Source organism: Nelumbo lutea, chromosome 6 (assembly GCF_056320005.1).
Source record: "Nelumbo lutea isolate HS-2025 chromosome 6, American lotus-T2T, whole genome shotgun sequence".
Lineage (NCBI taxonomy): Eukaryota > Viridiplantae > Streptophyta > Magnoliopsida > Proteales > Nelumbonaceae > Nelumbo > Nelumbo lutea.
Genome location: NC_142689.1, coordinates 1233803 through 1253899, shown reverse-complemented (window position 1 = coordinate 1253899; position 20097 = coordinate 1233803). Strand labels below are relative to the sequence as shown.

The following is a 20097-nucleotide window of genomic DNA, read 5'->3' as shown; positions in this document are numbered from 1 at the left end:
CATCATCATCATCTAAATAAATGTTTACAACCCCTATATCCATCTTACTTTATATGATAAAATGGGTATTCCAATGTCTTGCTAGTTTTCAAAATCAAGCAATAAATCTTTTCTTCTGTTAACTTTTAAGGACTGCAGCTAGTCGGTTTCCTTGCAAGTGCTGTTTGCAAGTCATAACCCGTAAGTCATATATGAAAAGATGAGCAGTTTGTTTACTAATGATTAATTTTTTTTTATTTAAAAAAAAACCACCTCTATAGGCCTAAAGAGAGTTATCTCCCATTCCTAGATCCTAAGTGTACAGTACATTTGAGGTTCAGGTACTTCAATGCTTCTTCTTCACATTGGGATAGTGTCTTACATGCATAAACATCATCATCATCATATTAAGTAGAAAGCTCTCTCTAAGCACTAGCAAGCAACTTATTTTGTTGGAGGCTTGGAGCTTTAACAAAATCTGTTAGAGCCGTTCCAGTCCACTTCTTGTGCAGTGACAGCTTTTTGTCCATCTGCTTCAATAATTTGAAAGCCGTTTCTCTGAAGAAGATTGATGATTTCAATCTGTCTGAACGCACTGAGAGTTGGAAAAAAAAATTCAATTAGAAGGCAGATGTATCAATATGTTGATAGCGGCTACACTGCTGCATCTTTAATTTGGGCAGAAAATTTTTTACCTTAGGCTGGGAGCTGGTTTTGGGGCCTCTGCAGGTTGAAAACGCGGGCCCTCGTCAAGTCCCTCGCATATAATTTCGCCGTTGCCATCCCTATAACAGACTATTCCCCTTGACTGATCTTCAAAAACCTGTTAGAAGCCAAAGTGGTGTTGACTTGAAGAACACACATGAGGATGAGGTGGCAAGGCCGACCCGCGTTGCTTTCTAACTAAAGAAAACAGGTAAACACAAAAGCTGGAAACATACAGAACGGATTGAAAAAGAAAAACAGTACAATTGGAGTAGAGCAGGATTAGCACCTTGTTTTCCATGGATGATCTGATCTGAAACCCAGCTGGTGATTTCTTGGCAGATGGTAATTGGATCTGTCTGTCTCGAAGCATAAAGATTCTGGTGACAGGCTTTTTGATTAAACCAGATTGAAAAATCATATGGGGAGAAGAAGAAGAACAACCTGTGGCCATTGAATTTGAAGCAGCCGGCTTTGAAGCTTCAAGTTTCAAGGGCACATTGGATAAGAAGAAGAGATGAAGCTGGCGATGGTGGCTTCTGTTTAGTGTTTTAGGTGGCTAAAGCTGAATAATGGTTTTGGCTGTGGTGGGTTTGCCTTGTACCAGCAAAGTAAACGAAGAAAAATATTTAAAAGAGGCTAATTGTTTATATATTCTTATCTTAGTATGTAGATGTAAGCTGGTATATAATAGGCTTATCTTAGTACTGTTGATGGAGAATTGATACTTGTGGGCCCCTCTGATACGTCGATTCCACGACTTGGCTCTCTATCATGATTGGTGGAGATTCCATGTGCTTACATTATTGTTCACCTATCGCTGTTATTTTATTGCCTATGTAGTCATGTACACATGTAATTCTACCACTTGCTCATTATTTATTATTTTATTTATTCAGTGTATGGTATTAATGGTGCTAGCGTATAAAGTCCAAACTCCCAAAAGAGTGAGAGATTGATCATACGGAGAATGACGGTTCAGCCGGGTCAGAATTTTTAGGCCCAAACCACTGTTAGGGTAGGTGTTAGCACACGGAATTGATGTTAATTTATGGGTGGGTATCGGTGCATAGAATGTAGATATTTGACATTTTAAATGTTTATAGTTTTGTAGTGAAATTTGGACATAGTCATTATTATAATTAAAATGTTTTATCTCGCTTTATAAATTTTTATTCATTTTATGGTTTTATTTACCAAAATTCCCACTTATGATATTGTATAATTTCCTTGTATTTTGCTAAATTCCCATCATAAGTCATTGTTCCTCAAATTATAAAAACTTATGAGGTGGGATGATGGGAGAATCAATAAAATCCTTATAATTAATTAAATTTCAGTACGAGTATAAGTGAACTTATGTTTATTCACGCTTCAAACCTAATAGACTTTTAAGACTTTTACGTGAAGGAACATGTTAGAGAATAAAAACCTATTTAAGAATCTCACTTAACAATTTAAGCTTTGAGACTAAACAGTTCCTCCAACTAAGATAAAAGTTTATAATAGAAAAGATGAATTAATCTGCCCGTTCCATCCAGCAAGAAGGAGATTCACAACTATGAACGGTTCATAGCTGATCGTGGCTCTGGCTCATGAGGATAACAGTACAAAGTTTTACAACTTATTTTGAAGATTGGGGTGCCAAGTGCTATCTGTCCTGTTTCAGGTTTAACCACTGGGGGTGTGATACTGCTATCAAATTCAACATCATTCATACATGTTTAGATTTTAGCAACCAATCTAATTCACTGTTGCCTCTGTCAAAACTAAATCACACTTGTTAACTCATCATGCTTCAATTTTGAATAGACCTTGAACTGACTAATATTTGTCTCTTCTGACATCGGTCTAGAGGTTATAAAGCAAGGCAACAAATCAAAGTTGACTGATCCCATGGAATGGGCCGGGCTTTAGGTCAATAGTTTTGAACTTTACATAGCACTTGAGGGGGCATTCTACAACGAGTTCAGATCTGCGCCCCACAACATTCCACAGCACATACTTATGTATTGGGAACATTTCCCGAAGATCATCATTATTTCTGGCATATTATCGGAAGATATTCCTAATACACGGCAGAGAAGTGCTGTGGGACATTGTGGGGCGCAGATGTGAACTCTTCTACGACATGAATGATTTTGTTTTCATTTATTTTTGGAATCATCACATTAGCACAAAAATAAAAGCATATTCTGTTTTTTTTTTCAAAGGAAAAAATAAATTGATTTTGCTTAGAAAAAAACAATACATGTTTTTTCTAGTGTAAACATTTTATGATTTATGGAACATGAATTGAATAATCAGATGAAAACATGTTTTTAAAACCAGATTCAAAACACAAATTTTTGGTTTCAGTTTTAAAAACCAAAGAAACACATATGGATCTTGTGTTTTTCTTTTAAAAAATATTCTGTTTCCAAACAAAATGATTTTGATTTGTTTTTGAAAGGGATAACAAAAAAAACAACTCCACCACCCGATCTGGCCTCTGGATTTTTTGTAATGATTGATTAGCAATTAGCACATGCCTTTCCAAAATAAAGAATATCTTATAGAATTGGGACCCAAAAATAGAGCTCTGTTTGTGATTTCCCTATCTGATTGCAGTAGGTTGCTGCAAAAGGATTAAATCGAATTGGATAATAGTATATTTAAATTTGATTCATTTATATCCGAATTTGAATCAGATCGTATCCACCCGATATGCAATTATAATCGGATATCAAATAGTATAAATTAATTAGACTAAAATGATCAAAATATCATATATTATTAATAAAATGACTAATATTATATTTTATGAACAAAATAATTAAAAATTGAACTTATGACAATTTAGTTAAAATACAACATTTAAATCAACTTTAATGATAGATATAATATAAATTTTAGGCATATTTGAAAGCACAGGCACCTAGATACACATTAAGAATATTTTTGAACTGCAAATGCTTTTGGCTTTGAAGTCCAGTTCAGCTCTCCCACAAGGGCCTTTGATATGCTTGGCCCGGCCCTAATTTTGGGCTGCATTTCTCCCTAACATGCCTGCATCTAACATTGAGTTTGGCGATGTTTTCGAACTGCCATTAATTCAGACGGTCGGCCCATTTGGCTCGAGAACTATTCAAACAATCGATTTTGTTTAATCACAAACCCAGTCCCTGCGCCCTGGCAAAAAATCATTGAATCAGTCGGTATCAATCCTCTGCTCCAGGTGGTTGAACTGTTTATCTTTTTTTTTGTTGGAATGAGTCATCCAACTGTCACTCAAAAACCTGTGGTCAGAATGATTTCAGTTCCAAGTTAATTTTTAAAACCTTGGAGTTTAGGTTATACTCAGATTTCCCAAGAGCCTAATCCTAATTTAATATATTGCAACACTAAAATTTGCATTTTATTTGTCACAATTTTTTTGGTAATATGAAGACATGTATCCCCCTAATTACTTTTTTTTTTTTTTAATTTGTCACAAATTTGACTCTAGTTTCTTTCTACCCAAGGTACTGTACATAAATCTGAGCTTTGATATTAGGAAAGTTCTGAAACAACTCTTAAGTTTGAATTGCCAACTCTGTTGGTTGGTAAGGTCTCTCTGGTTGGTAGCCTCTGGCTAGTTTGGAGGATGAGATGCCCCTATAATGTAGGCCCATGGAACCTAAAAAAAGTTTGAATTGTCACCAAAAAAAAAACTTTTCCACTTGAGTTCTTAACTTGGAAGCTGTTTGGCATTTCCGGTGCTGGAAGTGTTGGAAAATACTGAAAAAATAGGGAGCAAAAAGAAAAAGGAAAGTTCCAACTTCCAAAGCTTGAGAATTAGTTCAATGATAACTTAAAATTAAATAGTTAAATATGCTCTAATCTGAAAATTCAACATAAATTAAGTCAATTTACTATTCAAGTAATAAGTATTGAACCTCTTAAACGATAAATAAGGACTTAACCAGCTCAATTTACTAGCAAATATTCATTTATCTGTTGTTTTGGAGAACAATATTGTTAACTTAAAAATAATCACCTAATTTTTTTTCTGGTAATAATAACCACCTAACTTTTGAAAAGCAAAGTTTTCAGATAGAAACTATTCAACATTACTTGACTCATTTTTACAATCAAAATTGAAATTGAAGGGGGAAAAAAAAGAAAATTTTATGTTCAATATGCCCAACGAGTTGTTAAACTTTGATTTTGGTATCTATGATACGATTGAGATCTATTAAGTGGACTTTAATCAACAAAAAAAAATGTAACTTGTAATTTTTGAAAAAACCAAGATTCATAATGGTAGTCTGTCTCTCTCTCTCTTGTAGTGTTGAATATTGGATTAGGTGGTCCCAAATCTATAGTTGACGTGCATGCCCTCCATTAATTTAGTCTGTCCTCGTGATGGAACCGTTAAATATGAACTTTTTTTTTTTTTTTTTTTTTGTATTGGAGAATTTCAATATCTAATGCTTGAAAACTTTGTAATCTATGAGGAAAATCCTTTATATTCTCACAAGTTGGGCCCTGTCAAGGTTCATTCGCATGAAAGCAATATGTGATGCCCCATCAGAAAGAAAAGGGAAAATCACATAAACATCCCCTATTTATATCCATATCCATAACCTTTAAAATTAAAAAAAATATATATGAATGATCTTTGAATTTCCCGATTCTTTGTGACCAAAATTCCCTTATTTGCTAATTTGTCTCTATTTTATTGTGTGTGTTGGGGGGTAATAAAAAAGACATTTTATTATTCATTATAAAATATATTAAGTAATATGGAAAATTCCATATATGTAATGTGTATTTATTATTTAATAATTAGCTTTTCAAATTTCAAAAAACATTTAAGTTGTATAACCTATTGGCATCTCAAATTATCATTTATGGTGATTCTAGTGGTATTAGATAGTTGTGTAACTCGTGCTGGTTCAACCAGTTTAAACCGACTTAGCCCATATTTTTTCATGGGCTGAGCTTCAATTTTCAGTCCTCAGGCTGGGTATGGGCTCAAAACCCTATAATTTTTTATTTTTGACCGGCCTAGTTCTAACCCTTAATAGTTTGAATCTGACACAAACCCAACCCTCTCTTAGCCAAACCTGAGCCCAAGTACATACATATACAAAAGTACATAAATACATGCATGTATGTTTACACACATATATAGATACATACAAAAATGCATAAATGGATGTTTATATTGAAAATATACAAAATTTTTATTTAAATTAGTATTACTAAATAGCTTGACGCAACTTTTCTAGTGTATTGGGCCTAATAAGCTTGCTGCAGACCAATTGACCAACCTAAACCCTGCCTTTAGGTTAGACCTAGATTGGGCTTGGCTCAGTCTGGGCTTGGGCCAACGCACAATATTTAGCATTGGGCTTGGGTTGACCTTAAACTTAGCCCATGTCTGGCCATCGTTGAAATTCAAGGCTAGAAAAAGAACATTGCTAAATTTACTAATTAAGTTGTTAAAAATGGCTGTACGTAAGCCCCTTGTATAGCTTAGACCTTTTGTCTTTTTGAGAAGCCTTAGTGCAAATACACTGAGTTGAAATAGTCATTTAGTATTTTAATATGATAAGTAAAAATTGTGTCATTTAGACTAAAGTATATAGCATTTGAAGTTGGTCAAATATTTTTATTAAATTGACTACTTAAAAAAAAATTAGTTTCTTTATAAATGGAATTTATAACTTGGAATTTTCGATAGTTGTGGCAACGCCTCTACTGTATCCACATGAATATTTACATTTTCATTGGGTGAGATTTTGTTGCAATTTGATAGAGGGAGATTTGGCCCGATCCCTTGGTTATGCGACACGTGGAAGCAATTGAGAGTGACCTAGTAGAAGTGCCAGCTCGGCACGGCAACGGGACCACAATCTGAGCTTCGAGAAAAGGAGTCCCGAGCTCCCCCAAAAAAGGAACCCACGACCTGAGCTCCCCAAGGAAGAACCCGAGCTCTCCCTTGGAGGTCCTGAGCCGTACAAGGAGCGCAAAGGGCAAAAACCTGAGCTGACCCACCTCGGGGCAGTTCGGGCCACACTTCTATCCGAACTCAAGACTTCACCTCGCACACCACTTCGGCTCCAAGTCATCTGACTGAACAACCGTACCTGACGCCCAGGAAGCCAGTACACGGAGGTGGAGCGCCTGACTGATTAGGGGTCCAACACATGACAGCCGCCCTCCAACGGCCACCTGCCACCACCATCTCAGACATGGCAGAGACGGCCCTGACAAGGACAGTGGAGGTTATGACACCCGAACTAGCAATTGACAAAGGTTTTGACACTCGAACTGGCGTCTAGTAGGGATGATGACACCTGATCTGGCGGAGGTGATGATGCTCGATCTAGCAAAGCTATGGAAGTGAGTGTACAGGGTGATTATAAAAGGCCCCCATCTTCCAAAGAAGGAGGTATGTGATTTTCGTGCTTTCTGGTCTTGAAGTCCCTTATTTCCCTTGCCTTCTCTAGAGCACTAACTTGAGCTTTGGAGTGTTCCAACCGGGTTCCTCCTTGGAAATCTCCAACTTCTTCTGTGTTTCAGGCACCTTCAGCTCCGTCAAAGGCAAGGTAACCAGCAGCTAGGACCGACCAGATTGCGCACCATCATTTGGTGCCATCTGTGGGAAGACTTGAAAAAGCCTTCCTTAACCTTTAACTCTCTCTCTCTCTCCCTCTCAAAGAAACCTTAGCTCCCATGGCTTCCTCCAGTAGCCCCAATGCACTGAGTGCGGTGGCACCTGTGAATGTTCCCCTCCCCCCCCCCCCCCCTTATCGAGACAACTTTCGCCAAACCAACTATTGTCCCTCTGGTGACCAGGCAGAACCAGCTTGATGACTTGCTGCAATGCATGCGGGCAATGCAAGCCCAAATGCAGCACTTCCAGCAACATCAGCTCCATCAACAGCAAGTATTACACCACATTTCCCAACATCACTGCCAACAACAGTTCCCCCAACTGCCTCTGAACCAACCACAGCTCCCACCTCGGCACCCTGCTCCGACGCCGGTCAAGCCCTCCCCTCAGGGCGGGTGCCTTCACCGAGGGGAAGCCTCCCAACTTCAGAACCCCTCCAGGAGCCAGGCCTCATCCCTGGGCAGGAGGGAAAGACTAACTACCCCCGCCTCGCAGCTCGCTGGCGGATCAGGAACCTCCTTGCCGATCAAGTCAGCACCTCAGCACTCTAAGTTCGAGCTCCCACTCGTAGAGAACCAATTTGGCTTCTGGCCGCGGACTACCAATAGTCTGGGCCGATCGAGCTCGGCAACACCGAGGCAAGTAGCGCCAATACCAGGCCTTCTAAGCAGCAACGAAGACACTGACGAAGTCGCCGAACTACCACTCGCATCCTGCCTGAGCTCTGAGGTAAAGAAGAAACAAGTTCGAACGAGGTAAAAGTTTCCCCTATTCTTTCAGTTCCTTTCCCCCTGTCATCAGAACTCCTTGCAGTTCCCATGCCCAAAGATTTCAAACTCCCTCCCCTAGACAAGTATGATGGGTCCTTTGACCTCCATGACCATGTCGATGCTTTCCAGTCCCAAATGCACTTGACAAGTATGATGGTTCCCCGCACCTGGTACAGGAACTTGACCCCCACGTCGGTAAGAAGTTGGACCCAGTTCGTGCAAGTCTTCACCGCGCACTTCGTTACTAGCAAGTGGTGCCCCCGAATAGAGGAGAGCCTCTCGGAATAGTCCAGAGGGAAGGAGAGTCCATCCGGGGCTATGTCAAACGGTTCAATGACGCGTGCTTGCAGATACCGCGCCTAGACCCCGCGGTATAGCTCACGGCAACCAAGAGGGGTGTGACACACAAGGAGTTCAGGTGGTACATGGTAATCAACTAGCCCATGACCGTAGGTGAATTCCTCAAGCTCGCGGACAAATTCATAACAACAGAGGAGGAGATCAACCAAAGGACTGAAAGCAAGATCGAAAAAAGGAAGAGGGAAGGCGAACCCTCCAACCCAGATGACAGGAAGAAGAAAGACCCAGCTCGGAGGACGAAGCCAAGCCCGCTGTTTCAAGATCCCTTAATAGGTCGGACGGACTATACGCCCTTAAACGCGAAGCGGACCGAGATCTTAATGATGATTAAAGACGCCCCGTATGTGAAATGGTCACCTCGTCTGAAGGGAAACCCGAACGAGAGGAATAAAAACTTGTACTACAGTTTCCATAGAGACCACAGTCATAACACCGAGCATTGTAATAATCTTCGCAATGAGATAGAAGAACTTATTCGTCGCGGGTACCTAAGAAATTTTGTACAACATAATAATAATAATAATAATAATAATAATAATAATAATAATAATAATAATAATAATAATAATAATAATAATAATAGTAATAATAGTAATAAGACAGGTCGATAGGGAGGGCACAACAGAGATGCTCCCAAGTCCAGTAGTCGGCTAGCCGAACCGCAGACGCAGTCCCCTGAGGAAAGACCAGTTCGGGGAACAATCCACGTGATCGTTGGAGGATCGATCATAGCAGGATGCACCTCGGCAGTAGCTCGGGCATCAACCCGGGAAGCCGCTAAAGAAGAACAAAATCCCCCAAAGCAGCCCAGGATGGAAGACCCCATATTCTTCACCGAAGATGATGCGCGCGGGGTCCACTACCCCCACGACGTTGCACTTGTTATAAAGGTGAAGATCAACGACTTCGAAGTCCGTCGTGTACTTGTTGACTCCGGCAGTTCGGCAGACATCCTTTTTAAAGCGGCCTTCGACAAACTCCAGTCCTGAGAGAGTGATTTGAAGACCGCGAACACCCCGCTGGTTGGCTTCAACGGAGAGGAGGTCAAACCCCTGGGAAAGGTCACAATACTTGTGGAAGTCGGCACGTGGCCTAGCATGGTAAGACTCAGGCATGACTTCTTAGTGGTTACAACCCCCTCCCCCTACAATGCCATAGTAGGTCGGCCGATCACCCACGCTTTAAAGGTCGTGGTGTCCACTTACTATTTAGCTATGAAGTTCCCAACGGGCTTCGGCATTGGGGTAGTGCGGGGCGACCAACTCGAGTCCTGCAAGTGATACGTCACCTCCCTCAAGGGAAAGGCCAAGGTAACCAACGATCTCGAGCTGGAGCGACCGATGGAACAGAACGAGGAGCGAGCTGCACCCACGGAGGAAACTGTTCCCATCCCTGTCTCGGTAGAGGACCCAGCCAGATCGCTTCAGGTCGGTGCTTCCCTGGAGGAGCCCTTACGATTCGAACTGGTACGCTTTTTACTCAGTAACTTAGATGTTTTCGCTTGGTCCGCGATAGAAATGTCCGGCATAGACCCTAAGCTCATAACTCACAAGCTTAATACTGACCTTGTAGTTAGACCCATTAGACAAAAGAAATGCAACTTAGCCCCAGAACGCTAGAGGGCGGTCGATGAGGAGGTCGAGAAGCTTCTCGCAGTAGACTTCATAAGGGAAGTTCATTACCCGAGCTGGGTAGCCAACCCCGTTCTGGTAAAAAAGGCAAACGGCAAGTGGCGCATGTGCGTCGACTACATCGACTTGAACTAAGCTTGCCCAAAAGATTGCTTCCCCCTCCCCAGGATCGACCGCCTAGTGGACGCGACCTCGGGGCACGAGTTGCTAAGCTTCCTGGATGCCTACTCGAGCTACAACCAAATCAGGATGGACCCAGCCGACGAGGAAAAAACCGCTTTCGTAACCGAGTTCGACCTGTACTGCTACAAGGTTATGCCCTTCGGACTGAAAAACGTTGGGGCAACCTTTCAAAGGCTTGTGAATAAGTTATTTCAACCCTTAATTGGCACAAAGATAGAATGTTATGTAGACGACATGGCCATCAAGACACGATTTTCTTATAAAATGATATAAGATCTTCACAAGCTCAATACTGACATTGTAGTTAGACCCATTAGACAAAAGAAACGCAACTTAGCTCCAGAACGCTGGAGGGCGGTTGATGAGGAGGTCGATAAGCTCCTTGCAGTAGATTTCATAAGAGAAGTTCATTACCCGAGATGGGTAGCCAACCCCATTCTAGTGAAAAAGGCAAACGGCAAGTAGCGCATGTGCGTCGACTACACCGACTTGAACCGAGCTTGCCCAAAAGATTGCTTCCCCCTCCCCAGGATCGACCGCCTAGTGGATGCGACCTCGGGGCATGAGTTGCTAAGCTTCCCGGATGCCTACTCGGGCTACAACCAAATCAGGATGGACACAGCCGACGAGGAAAAAATAGCCTTCGTAACCGAGTTCAGCCTGTACTGCTACAAGGTTATGCCCTTCGGACTGAAAACGCTGGGGCAACCTTTCAAAGGCTTGTGAATGAGCTATTTCAACCCTTAATTGGCACAAAGATAGAATGTTATGTAGACGACATGGCCGTCAAGACATAGTTTTCTTATAAATTGATACAAGATCTACGTTCCGTCTTTCAAATTCTGCGTCAATTTAACATGAAACTAAACCCAAATAAGTGTGTCTTCGGTGTCACATCGGGTAAATTCCTAGGGTATATCGTCAACCGACGCGGTATTGAGGCCAACCCGGATAAGATAAAAGCCATCCTAGATATGAGACCACCCCGAAAAGTGAAAGAGATTCAGAGGCTAAATGGAAGAATAGCCGCTCTGAGTCGATTCATGTTTAAATCAGCAGACCGTTGCCTGCCTTTCTTCAAGGCAATAAAAGGCAAAGGGTTTGAGTGGAACCCGAAATGCCAACTCGCATTTGACGAGCTCAAGAAATACCTCGCCAGTATCCCAGTGTTGACCCGGCCCGAAGAGGGCGATGTTTTAGAACTGTACCTCTCGGCAAGCGACAAAGTGGTCAGTTCAGTTCTGGTAAAGGAAGCAAATCAGGTCCAACGACCCATCTACTATGTTAGTAAAATATTGCAGGGAGCATAAACAAGATATCTGGAGATAGAAAAGCTAGCCTATGCGCTGGTCATTGTGGCCCACAAACTCCGTCCGTAATTCCAAGCTCATACCATCATCGTCCTCACCGGCAAACCCTTGAGGCAAGTATTACTCAGGCCCAAGGTCTCTGGTCAATTGACGGAGTGAGCCATCGAACTCAGTGAGTACGACCTCCAGTACAAGCCATGAACCGCTATCAAAGCTCAAGCCTTGGCAGATTTTGTTGCAGAATGCACGTTCAGCTCCGAGGTCCTTAGCCCGGTTGAGCACGAGGCTCCCAGTTTGGGTGAGCTCGGTGCTCCCACTCCAGTTGAGTCCGAGCCCCGTAAGGTCGCACCCAGTTCGGTATCTCTCCTGGTTAGGCCGAGCGCGAACTGGGATGAAGAGCCCTGGATCCTTCACGTAGATGGCTCCTCAAATCAGTAGGGCAGCGGAGCTGTTGTAGTTCTCCACGGTCCGAGTGGCACAAAACTGGAGTACGCGCTACGCTTTGAGTTCGCGACATCCAACAATGAGGCAGAATACGAGGTGTTGATAGCCGGGCTAGCCCAAGCGCAAGAGGTAAAGGCAAAACACATAGTTATCTGCAACGATTCCCAACTTGTGGTAAACCAAGTTACAAGGGAATACGAAGCCGTGAGCCAACTATGATCGCTTACTTAGCAAAGGTAAAAGCGGCTCTGCTTAGCTTCCAGTCACACTTCATCAAGCAAATCCTGAGGTCAGAGAATGCTGAGGCCGATGCCCTGTCCCGGCTAGCCAGCACCAGTGACAACACCATGAGAATTGTATACATAGAGGACTTACTTCGGCCTAGCATTCTTCAGGGGGCAGAGGAGGTCGCTCCTGTCACCCAAGCAGAACCGAGCTGGATTGATCCACTCGCGAGCTTCCTACTACATGGAACCCTCCCCGCAAACCGCAACGCCACCAGGAGGGTAGAACGCCAGGCAGCCAAGTACGTCAAGATAGACGGACGACTGTACCGAAGATCCTACACACTCCCCTACCTGCGCTGCTTGCGACCTCCCAAAGCCGAGCTCGTACTCCACGACATTCATGAAGGCCTATGTGGCGGACACCTATGGTCAAGGTCGTCGCCCAAAAAGCACTATGACAGGGATACTATTGGCCAACAATGAAAGCAGACGCCGTCGGGTTAGTCAGGAAGTGCGAGAAGTGCCAAAAGCACGCCAATATCCACCACCAACCCGCCGCCGACCTCACGTACCTCACTATCCTGTGGCCCTTCGCACAATGGGGTATCGACCTACTCGGGCCATTCCGGCCAGCAACAGGAGGAAGGAAGTTCCTAGTAGTGGCAGTAGACTACTTCACCAAGTGGGTTGAAGCTGAAACTCTCATAACCATCACAACTCGAAATGTCCAGAATTTCTTCTGGAAGAACATAGTGTGCCGCTTCGGGCTACCTCGGGTGCTGATCTCCGACAATGGCAAGCAGTTCGAAGACATCAAATTCCAAGAGTGGTGCCAAGACATGAGGATTCGACAAAACTTCACGTCGGTCGCGCACCCACAAGCAAACGGTCAGACAGAAGTCACGAATAGAGCTATCCTCCGCGGACTAAAAGCCAGGCTAGACCGAGCTAAAGGGTTATGGGCAGGCGAGCTGCCCAACGTCCTATGGGCATACCGAACTATAGAGAAGACCACCACCGGAGAAACTCCCTTCAATCTCACCTATGGCATGGAGGCAGTCATCCCAGCCGAAATCGAAATCCCTTCACTTCGGTTGAAAGCATACATCGGCAATACTAATAACGACGAGCTACGTACCAACCTCGACCTACTTGACGAGGTGAGGGACCTCGCATACATCAAGACCGCAGTGTACCAGCAAAGGGTAGCTCGGTACTACAACGTCAGATTTAAGAAATGAAACTTTCACGTCGGCGACCTGGTTCTCCGCAAGATCATTGTACCTGAGCCCGAGGTTGGCAAACTCGGGCCAAACTGGGAAGGACCTTACCGAGTAAAGAGAGCACTCGGGGGAGCATACGAGCTCGAGACCCTGGAGGGTAAACAGATACCCCGGGAATGGAACATTGTCAACTTAAGACGATTTTACTTATAAATTATCAAACTAAGCAGGCCATGAGCCACTACCAGAGCCTAAGGGCCAGAATGTTGAGCTAACAAAGACCCCGGCACCCTAAGGCCCAGAATGCCGAGCTAACAAGGACCTCGGCACCGTAAAGGGCCAGAATACCGAGCTAAAGATGACCTCGGCACCGTAAGCAGGCCATGAGCCACTACTAGAGCCTAAGGGCTAGAATGCTGAGCTAACAAAGACCTCGGCACCCTAAGGCCCAGAATGCCAAGCTAACAAGGACCTCAGCACCGTAAGGCCCAGAATCCCGAGGTGCATAGCCCAGGGACCAATTCAGCATATGTTAACTAACCCGGGCGGAGAACAGATCGGGCACATAGCCTTACTATATTAACTCGCCTCGGGGCCTAAGTCTACCAGTTTGACAACATAGTCGGCCCAACACTTAGCCAAAAAAAGGGGGACTATTCATTACAAAATACTCTCGTTTACACTTCATTCAAAAACAAAAAACAAAAAGCAACGACAACGAGCTCATAGGCCTGGAGGTACATTTTCCTCACCTTGAGAAGGGACTTTGACAATACCCGAAGGTCCTGCTTCATCTTCGTAATTGGCGTCATCATCAATTGAAGCAGCCATTTCTGGAGTGACATCACCGGCGTGTATTCGAACATGGATTTCAACTTTTACGGGGGTGCATTCGCCTGACATCACCGGCGTGAAGGAACTGGTTTTCGGAATCTCAAAAGTGTGAATAGTTTCCACTTGGTCGAAATAGTTGATAGGTTAATTTTATAATTTCGAGTTCATGCGTTAGGTGTATTTAGGTCTTTTTGTTTTTTAACTGACGCTGAACTAACGCCGGCATTAAATCGTTGTAAAATAAAATTTCAGATATTAAATTATCGCGTTTTAAAATTTGAATATTAAATTGACAATCGATCTAAAGTACAGGATACGTATGGAGAATTTTCCCTTGTTTATTTTGCTTTTCACGAAAAGAGTGAATTTTATCAGAAAGGCCCAAAAGCAAATGCAAAAATATGAATTTTAAATTTTATATAAAAATATAATTTATTATCACTAAAAGTTCTATACGATTACGATGGATTACTGATGAAAAACTGAAAAGGGAAAACTGACGGGACTACATCAGGATCAGGTGGAATAGTGTTCCAACTCTAACTCTACACTCTACACCCAGTATTGTCATTTGTCAACCGACAATAGAGCGAGCCCACCCACCTAAGCCCTAGCCCCTACTACGTCAAGAAGATCAAACGGTTGATCTCTCTTGTTCAAATAATTTTAATTTTGCATGTTTCTTTAGCAAAACTTTCTGCTTTGACTTGACTGTAGGCCGTGCACTCGCTGTGAGACCGTAAAACTCTCTAATAAGCCCCTGTGATTTCTTCAGAGAATCAAACAAACGGGAACCTTCGTCCAAGAATTCAAAATATTAATTTTATTCATCATTTCTATCTCATCGACATCCATGCCTGAGCGTTCTTTTCCTCCCCAATCCCCACTTCCTCCCTGAATAATTCTTCTTTTCTTATTGCATTCTTGGAGCTGGTTCTCAAAAGGGGCTTCTCTCGACCGAGTTAGTAATACCTACAGTCAATGATTTTTCTTTCTTCCGAAGATACACTCTTTAACTGCCACATTTCCAAACTTTTGTATCAAAGAATATGATTCAAATGGTGAAACCAACTGAAGAAACAAAAGATTCTTCAAGCCCAAATTTGGTAAACCCTTCAAAGCTCCCAACCATGGATATCAGGAGCCCCAAATACTTGCAACCTTCATCTTTGTTTCCTTGTAATAAGGTTAAAGTCCCGTCTTTAATCTACTTTTCTTTCTTCTTCTATTGTAATTATCTGCAAAAGGTTTCTGTTAGTGCTGTCCATCTCTCTCTTATTTCCTTTCTTTTGGGTGTTTGTGTTTTAATTAGGAACCACCATTGGAGGGGAATTCGAGGTCATATTACAAGAACAAAAGAAACCCATTTGCAGATACCTTCCCTGACCCACTTTGCAAGCTTAATCTCAAGGAGACATCTGAGTTTGTCAAGGCCTTTCCAATGGCTAACAATGATACTGAAGGCAGAGGCTTTTCGGCTCAGAGTAGGAGAGAAGGAATAAGTTCAGTTGCACAGAGGAGACCAGATGCCCCTCCAACTCCTGGTAGGCCAGTTTTCAGCTTCGCCGTTGGAAATCTCTCCAGAAAGAGCTTCCCTTCCAAGTGGGATGATGCAGAGAAATGGCTAATCAGTAGTTCCTGCCATGATTCCCCTGTCCATGCGATGAAACCTTCCGAAAACTCAAATATATCAAAACAAAATGAGATTTTTCATCAAAATGAGGTCTTCGCAGAAAAATGCAGAGTCACCGAGGAGAAAGTCTCAAGAATGGCATCAAGCTTTCATGGTTCCGTGTCTTTGGACCACCCTAACCTAGCTCTCAGTGGGGTCTCAACGGAACTACTTTTAAAAGGTGAAATCTTGCTTTGTCTTTACTTTTCGTCTTCCCCTTTTTTTTAAGCATCCTTCCTGCTCCTAGCTGCAGTAAGGCTAAAGATTTTTCTCTTTTGCATGAATCTTTTGATATTGTTCTTTCTTATGAAAAATACCCAGTTCAGAGTTCAGACAATATACTACCTTGTTTGCGAGATCATTTTGGGGAAAATCAACCGTTTCTTGGTACCCATTTGTGGTTTCTATATGGGGTTCCTCTTGTGCTTAATAAAATTTTTTGAACATAAATAATGTGGTCTTTATACAGTGTCATCTACAACAACTTTGAAACTACCAAACGTTGGTACTCAAGAACTAGAGAATATAAATCCACGGACGGTAGCCCTTTATTAACTCCCATATTTTTTTGGCTCTTTGAAATTGGTTTATTGAATGCCCATATGGATTTCTTCTTCCAGATAAGTTTACAGACAGTGTGGGTGTGGATCAAAGTTTTCCGAATTTTAGGTGCTGTGAACCAACCAAAGAAGGCTTTTTATTCAGTAATACAGTTTGTGAAACGATGAAAAATGCGGCTATGGAAGTGGTTCCCGAGGTTCAACACAGAGACATTGGGACTGAGATGACTCCTCGTGGAAGTTCCACGACCTCAAGATGCCACACACCCTTCAAGAGTTCCTCTCCTGTGAGGCACAACACTCCAGCTGACAGGTCAGGCCCCTTGGCGTTGGGAGATTCAAGATCCACCACCACTACCATTGATATTTCTGAGCTTCAGGAGTACCATTTTGCAAAACTTGAACTTGGAACGCAATATGATTCGGTTGTATCAAATTGGAGCTCAAGGGAAGAGGAGGAAGAGGAGATATCAAAGAGTTTGAGACATTTCGAAACGGGCACCGGGTTTAGAAAGAGTGCTGCAGAGTCCAGAGCTTCCGCATGGGAAGAAGAGGAGAGGGCCAAGTGCTGTATCAGGTTTAGTAGGATCCACGTTTGGGAGTTTTTGTGTTGTACATTGCAACAATTTCAAGTTTCCTCCTCGACTTATTACCCTCTTATTTAGGTGTTGTTTTTTGTTGTTGTTGCAGATATCAGAGGGAAGAAGCAAAAATTCAAGCCTGGGTGAATCTTCAGAGTGCAAAAGTCGAAGCTCAATCAAGAAAACTAGAGGTAATTGGGGGAGCCATAATTTCCTTTCCATATTCACTGTTTCCAGCTTTTTTTCACTGCAAACAACACAGTAATTCTTTGAATTCCTTTTACCATTGAGATATGGACGATAGTGAGAAACAGAAATTTGTTGAACTCGGTTCTTAGAATAGGGGCATTGGCTGAAGTGGCTGCTGAACTGAATTGTTCACTGCTTTTGTCTTCTTTCTTCTTTTTTAATCCACTTCTTTTGTCTTGTAGTGGATAAAATATCCAGGACCAGGAGACATCTCAAATCCAACTTTTTTTTTGGGGGGTAAACATCTCAAATCTAATATGCCTAGTTAATTAATGACTTATCACTTATTCACTAAAAAGACAAATTCAGTTCAGCCACTGGGCGGACCTTCTCTTTGCTGCAGGCTTTTCATTATTTTTACTTTTTTCAGAACCCAACTCAGCCCTCACCTCGCTTTAAAACTCTAGAATTAGAACATCCCACAAAGAAGTTTTGTGGGTATTCCGTGAAAAAAATCGTTATTTCCGTTTTTCACTTTTACAATTTATCTACTACTCCGTTCTTGTTTTACCCTGAGTCTCAGGAAATTGTACTTTTTCATAAAAAAAAAGCATGTGTGAGTGAGGGTGAAGAACCGAGGGGCCATATACAAGTCTTTATGTTATATTATGCTAAAAAGGCAGTTGGGAGGATCATAGCAAACCCAAGTGCATCACCACGTAACATGGATTTCTTGTCTGGATGATCACGTGGTGAATAGCTCTGGTGCTCTATCACGGTCCTGTTTACCAGCTTGTTATTCTCCTCCTGTTGGTATTGGTAGTATTTACCTAATTACCTCAGTGAGTTGGTGCTACTGTTATTGTTAAATACACCATTCCTCACAAAAAGAAAAAAAAAGTAGACTACTATTCCTTTCCTTTTTTGAAGCCACTATGACTATTCCCTTTCTCGTATCCATGTTTCCTTCACCAGTTTCTTGCATCTTCTCAAATGTTCAAAGAATTTCCAATAGCAAGGGGCTCACTACGTAGCAAATACAGCTCACTGGTTTTCTATAACCTCCAGTGGGGAGTTAGCTATCAGTTTCATATTGCTTTGTGCTGTGGTGATTCCTTTTGCATTTTGTATTTTGTTCCTCTCTGGTTGGTTCTTAATGAAACTTTTCCTTGTAAAATAAGCTTCCTTCACCGGTTACAGCAACGCTGCCTGGGGACTCGGGCTGCATGACCTTGTAGCCTGCGTCTTGCTAATGCTATGGGAATTAATTGGGCCAAATATCACCTTGAAGCAATAGGACAGCCTTCCACGCATTTGCTCTCTATGAAGCTTAAAATAATGCATAGACTAGATGATTAAATCCCATTTAGTCAGTCAACAATCATCATATTGGTTTTTAGGTGTCGGCCACTCTTGCCTATCGTTGGTGTTCCCCCCGACCCTGAGCAGGAAAGTTTTTTTTTTTTTCCTTTTTCAGTAAATAACACAGAGAAAGATGGACTCTAAAGTCTAAACTGCACCTGGGGTTCCTTTTCTTTCTTTTTTTTTTTTTGGTGGATAACTGCACCTTGGGTTCCCGTGACCCAGACCAGAGACAGAGTCTACAGTCCATTGTTGATGTTGATTAAACAGCAAAGCTTTTCTCAGGTTCTTTGCTTGCTAATGCCTCCTCGAGCCCCGCAAGGCCGTAGCTCTGTAAAAGATTCTTAATTTTTTTGCCATTTCTTTATTGCTTGTTCCTATATCCTTGTATTAACAATTTATGTGCGATGGCCGGCGATAGCAGGCTACCAGCCTGTGTTCTTGAAGTTGTAAATTGGTCGTGAACAGATGCAGGTCATGAGATCAAAGCCCTCCATGTGAAGGTCTAATAAAGAATCCCTCAGAATTAGCGTTGATGAAACTTCCACGCATAAAAAATTAGCATTAGCTAGACCTAGGAGTAGGGGATGTTTTTGTCTAAAACATTAGCAGTTAATATGAATTTCTTTCACTAGAATAGTTGGCAACTAGCTTTGAAATGGTTGAATAAGATAAAGGGAAACTATAAAGCCATAACCTGTTTCTGTTAATGCCACGGGGAAACCTTTGTCCCACATGCTTTTCTTCCTCTAAAGAAATTGTTTTTTATGTTGAAAAGAGGAGAAAATCATGATGTACGACAAAAAGTTTTTCTTTCTTTGGGAGGGTGCCGTGGTGGGGAGTAGGGAGAAGGTGAGTTGGGTTGGTTTAATGGGTTTTAAAAGTTTGAAGGGAGTTTGATTGTAGAGATTAGTTGAAATTCATAATGTAGAAAATCCAACTTGCTCCAGAAACTTATGGTTGCAAGAACTGGATCTATTATTTTTCCAATCGTGGGTGTTTGTCTTTGCGATATATAATGTGATACAACCTCACCTTATCACCGTGTGTCTTTTGATGTTGAAGTTGTGTTTTGATAGGTGAAAATACAGAAGATGAGGTCAAATCTAGAAGAGAAGCTAATGAAGAGGATGGCAATTGTGCATAGAAAAGCTGAGGAATGGAGAGCAGCAGCCCAACTGCAACACTCACAGCAAAACCAGAGAGTTACTGAACAAGCACAGAAAATGAAGAACCAGGAAAACAGTTCATATTTCTCAGATCGTACCTCCTGTGGTTGTTTTCCTTGCAATAATCACCACCTCTAAACGAGAGAGAGAGAGAGAGTAAATTTCTGCAATCTTTTGTACAAGTCATGTAACAAACAGGTAAGAAAGAAAGTGAAGCACTTAATGAGAAGAAAATAAATCAAAGAAAGAAAA

The 20097-nt window shown here is 42.2% G+C and overlaps 2 protein-coding genes across 3 annotated transcripts; one reads left to right on the top strand and one right to left on the bottom strand.

Moving 5' to 3' along the window:
• Nucleotides 1-207: 207 nt before the first annotated feature.
• LOC148846736 (LL-diaminopimelate aminotransferase) lies at nt 208-1348 on the bottom strand. The gene is made up of 3 exons (XM_088949964.1): nt 974-1348; nt 675-802; nt 208-574 (listed from the first exon to the last, which is right to left on the bottom strand). Exons 1-3 carry the CDS (start codon nt 1136-1138, stop codon nt 448-450), a joined length of 420 nt encoding a protein of 139 aa, XP_088806090.1. The 5' UTR covers nt 1139-1348; the 3' UTR covers nt 208-447.
• Nucleotides 1349-14998: 13650 nt separating this feature from the next.
• On the top strand, nt 14999-20097 carry LOC148846735 (Remorin family protein). Of its 2 annotated transcripts, none has more exons than XM_088948040.1 (5): nt 14999-15499; nt 15625-16165; nt 16605-17121; nt 17235-17316; nt 19756-20097. In XM_088948040.1, exons 1-5 carry the CDS (start codon nt 15362-15364, stop codon nt 19981-19983), a joined length of 1506 nt encoding a protein of 501 aa, XP_088804166.1. In that variant the 5' UTR covers nt 14999-15361; the 3' UTR covers nt 19984-20097. The 2 variants fall into 2 exon arrangements, with proteins under 2 accessions (XP_088804166.1, XP_088804167.1); XM_088948041.1 differs by having other exon boundaries at nt 15052-15499; nt 19742-20097.

Bases quoted from the DNA above. Each gene is read 5' to 3' on its own strand.
- LOC148846735 (XM_088948040.1), top strand. From the start codon at position 15,362: ATGATTCAAATGGTGAAACCAACTGAAGAAACAAAAGATTCTTCAAGC. The intron at 15,500-15,624 runs GTTAAAGTCCCG...TGTTTTAATTAG, and splicing joins CTTTGTTTCCTTGTAATAAG to GAACCACCATTGGAGGGGAA. The intron at 16,166-16,604 runs GTGAAATCTTGC...TTCTTCTTCCAG, and splicing joins AACGGAACTACTTTTAAAAG to ATAAGTTTACAGACAGTGTG.
- LOC148846736 (XM_088949964.1), bottom strand. From the start codon at position 1,138: ATGGCCACAGGTTGTTCTTCTTCTTCTCCCCATATGATTTTTCAATCT. The intron at 803-973 runs GTGCTAATCCTG...GGCTTCTAACAG, and splicing joins GATCATCCATGGAAAACAAG to GTTTTTGAAGATCAGTCAAG. The intron at 575-674 runs GTAAAAAATTTT...TCCAACTCTCAG, and splicing joins AAACCAGCTCCCAGCCTAAG to TGCGTTCAGACAGATTGAAA.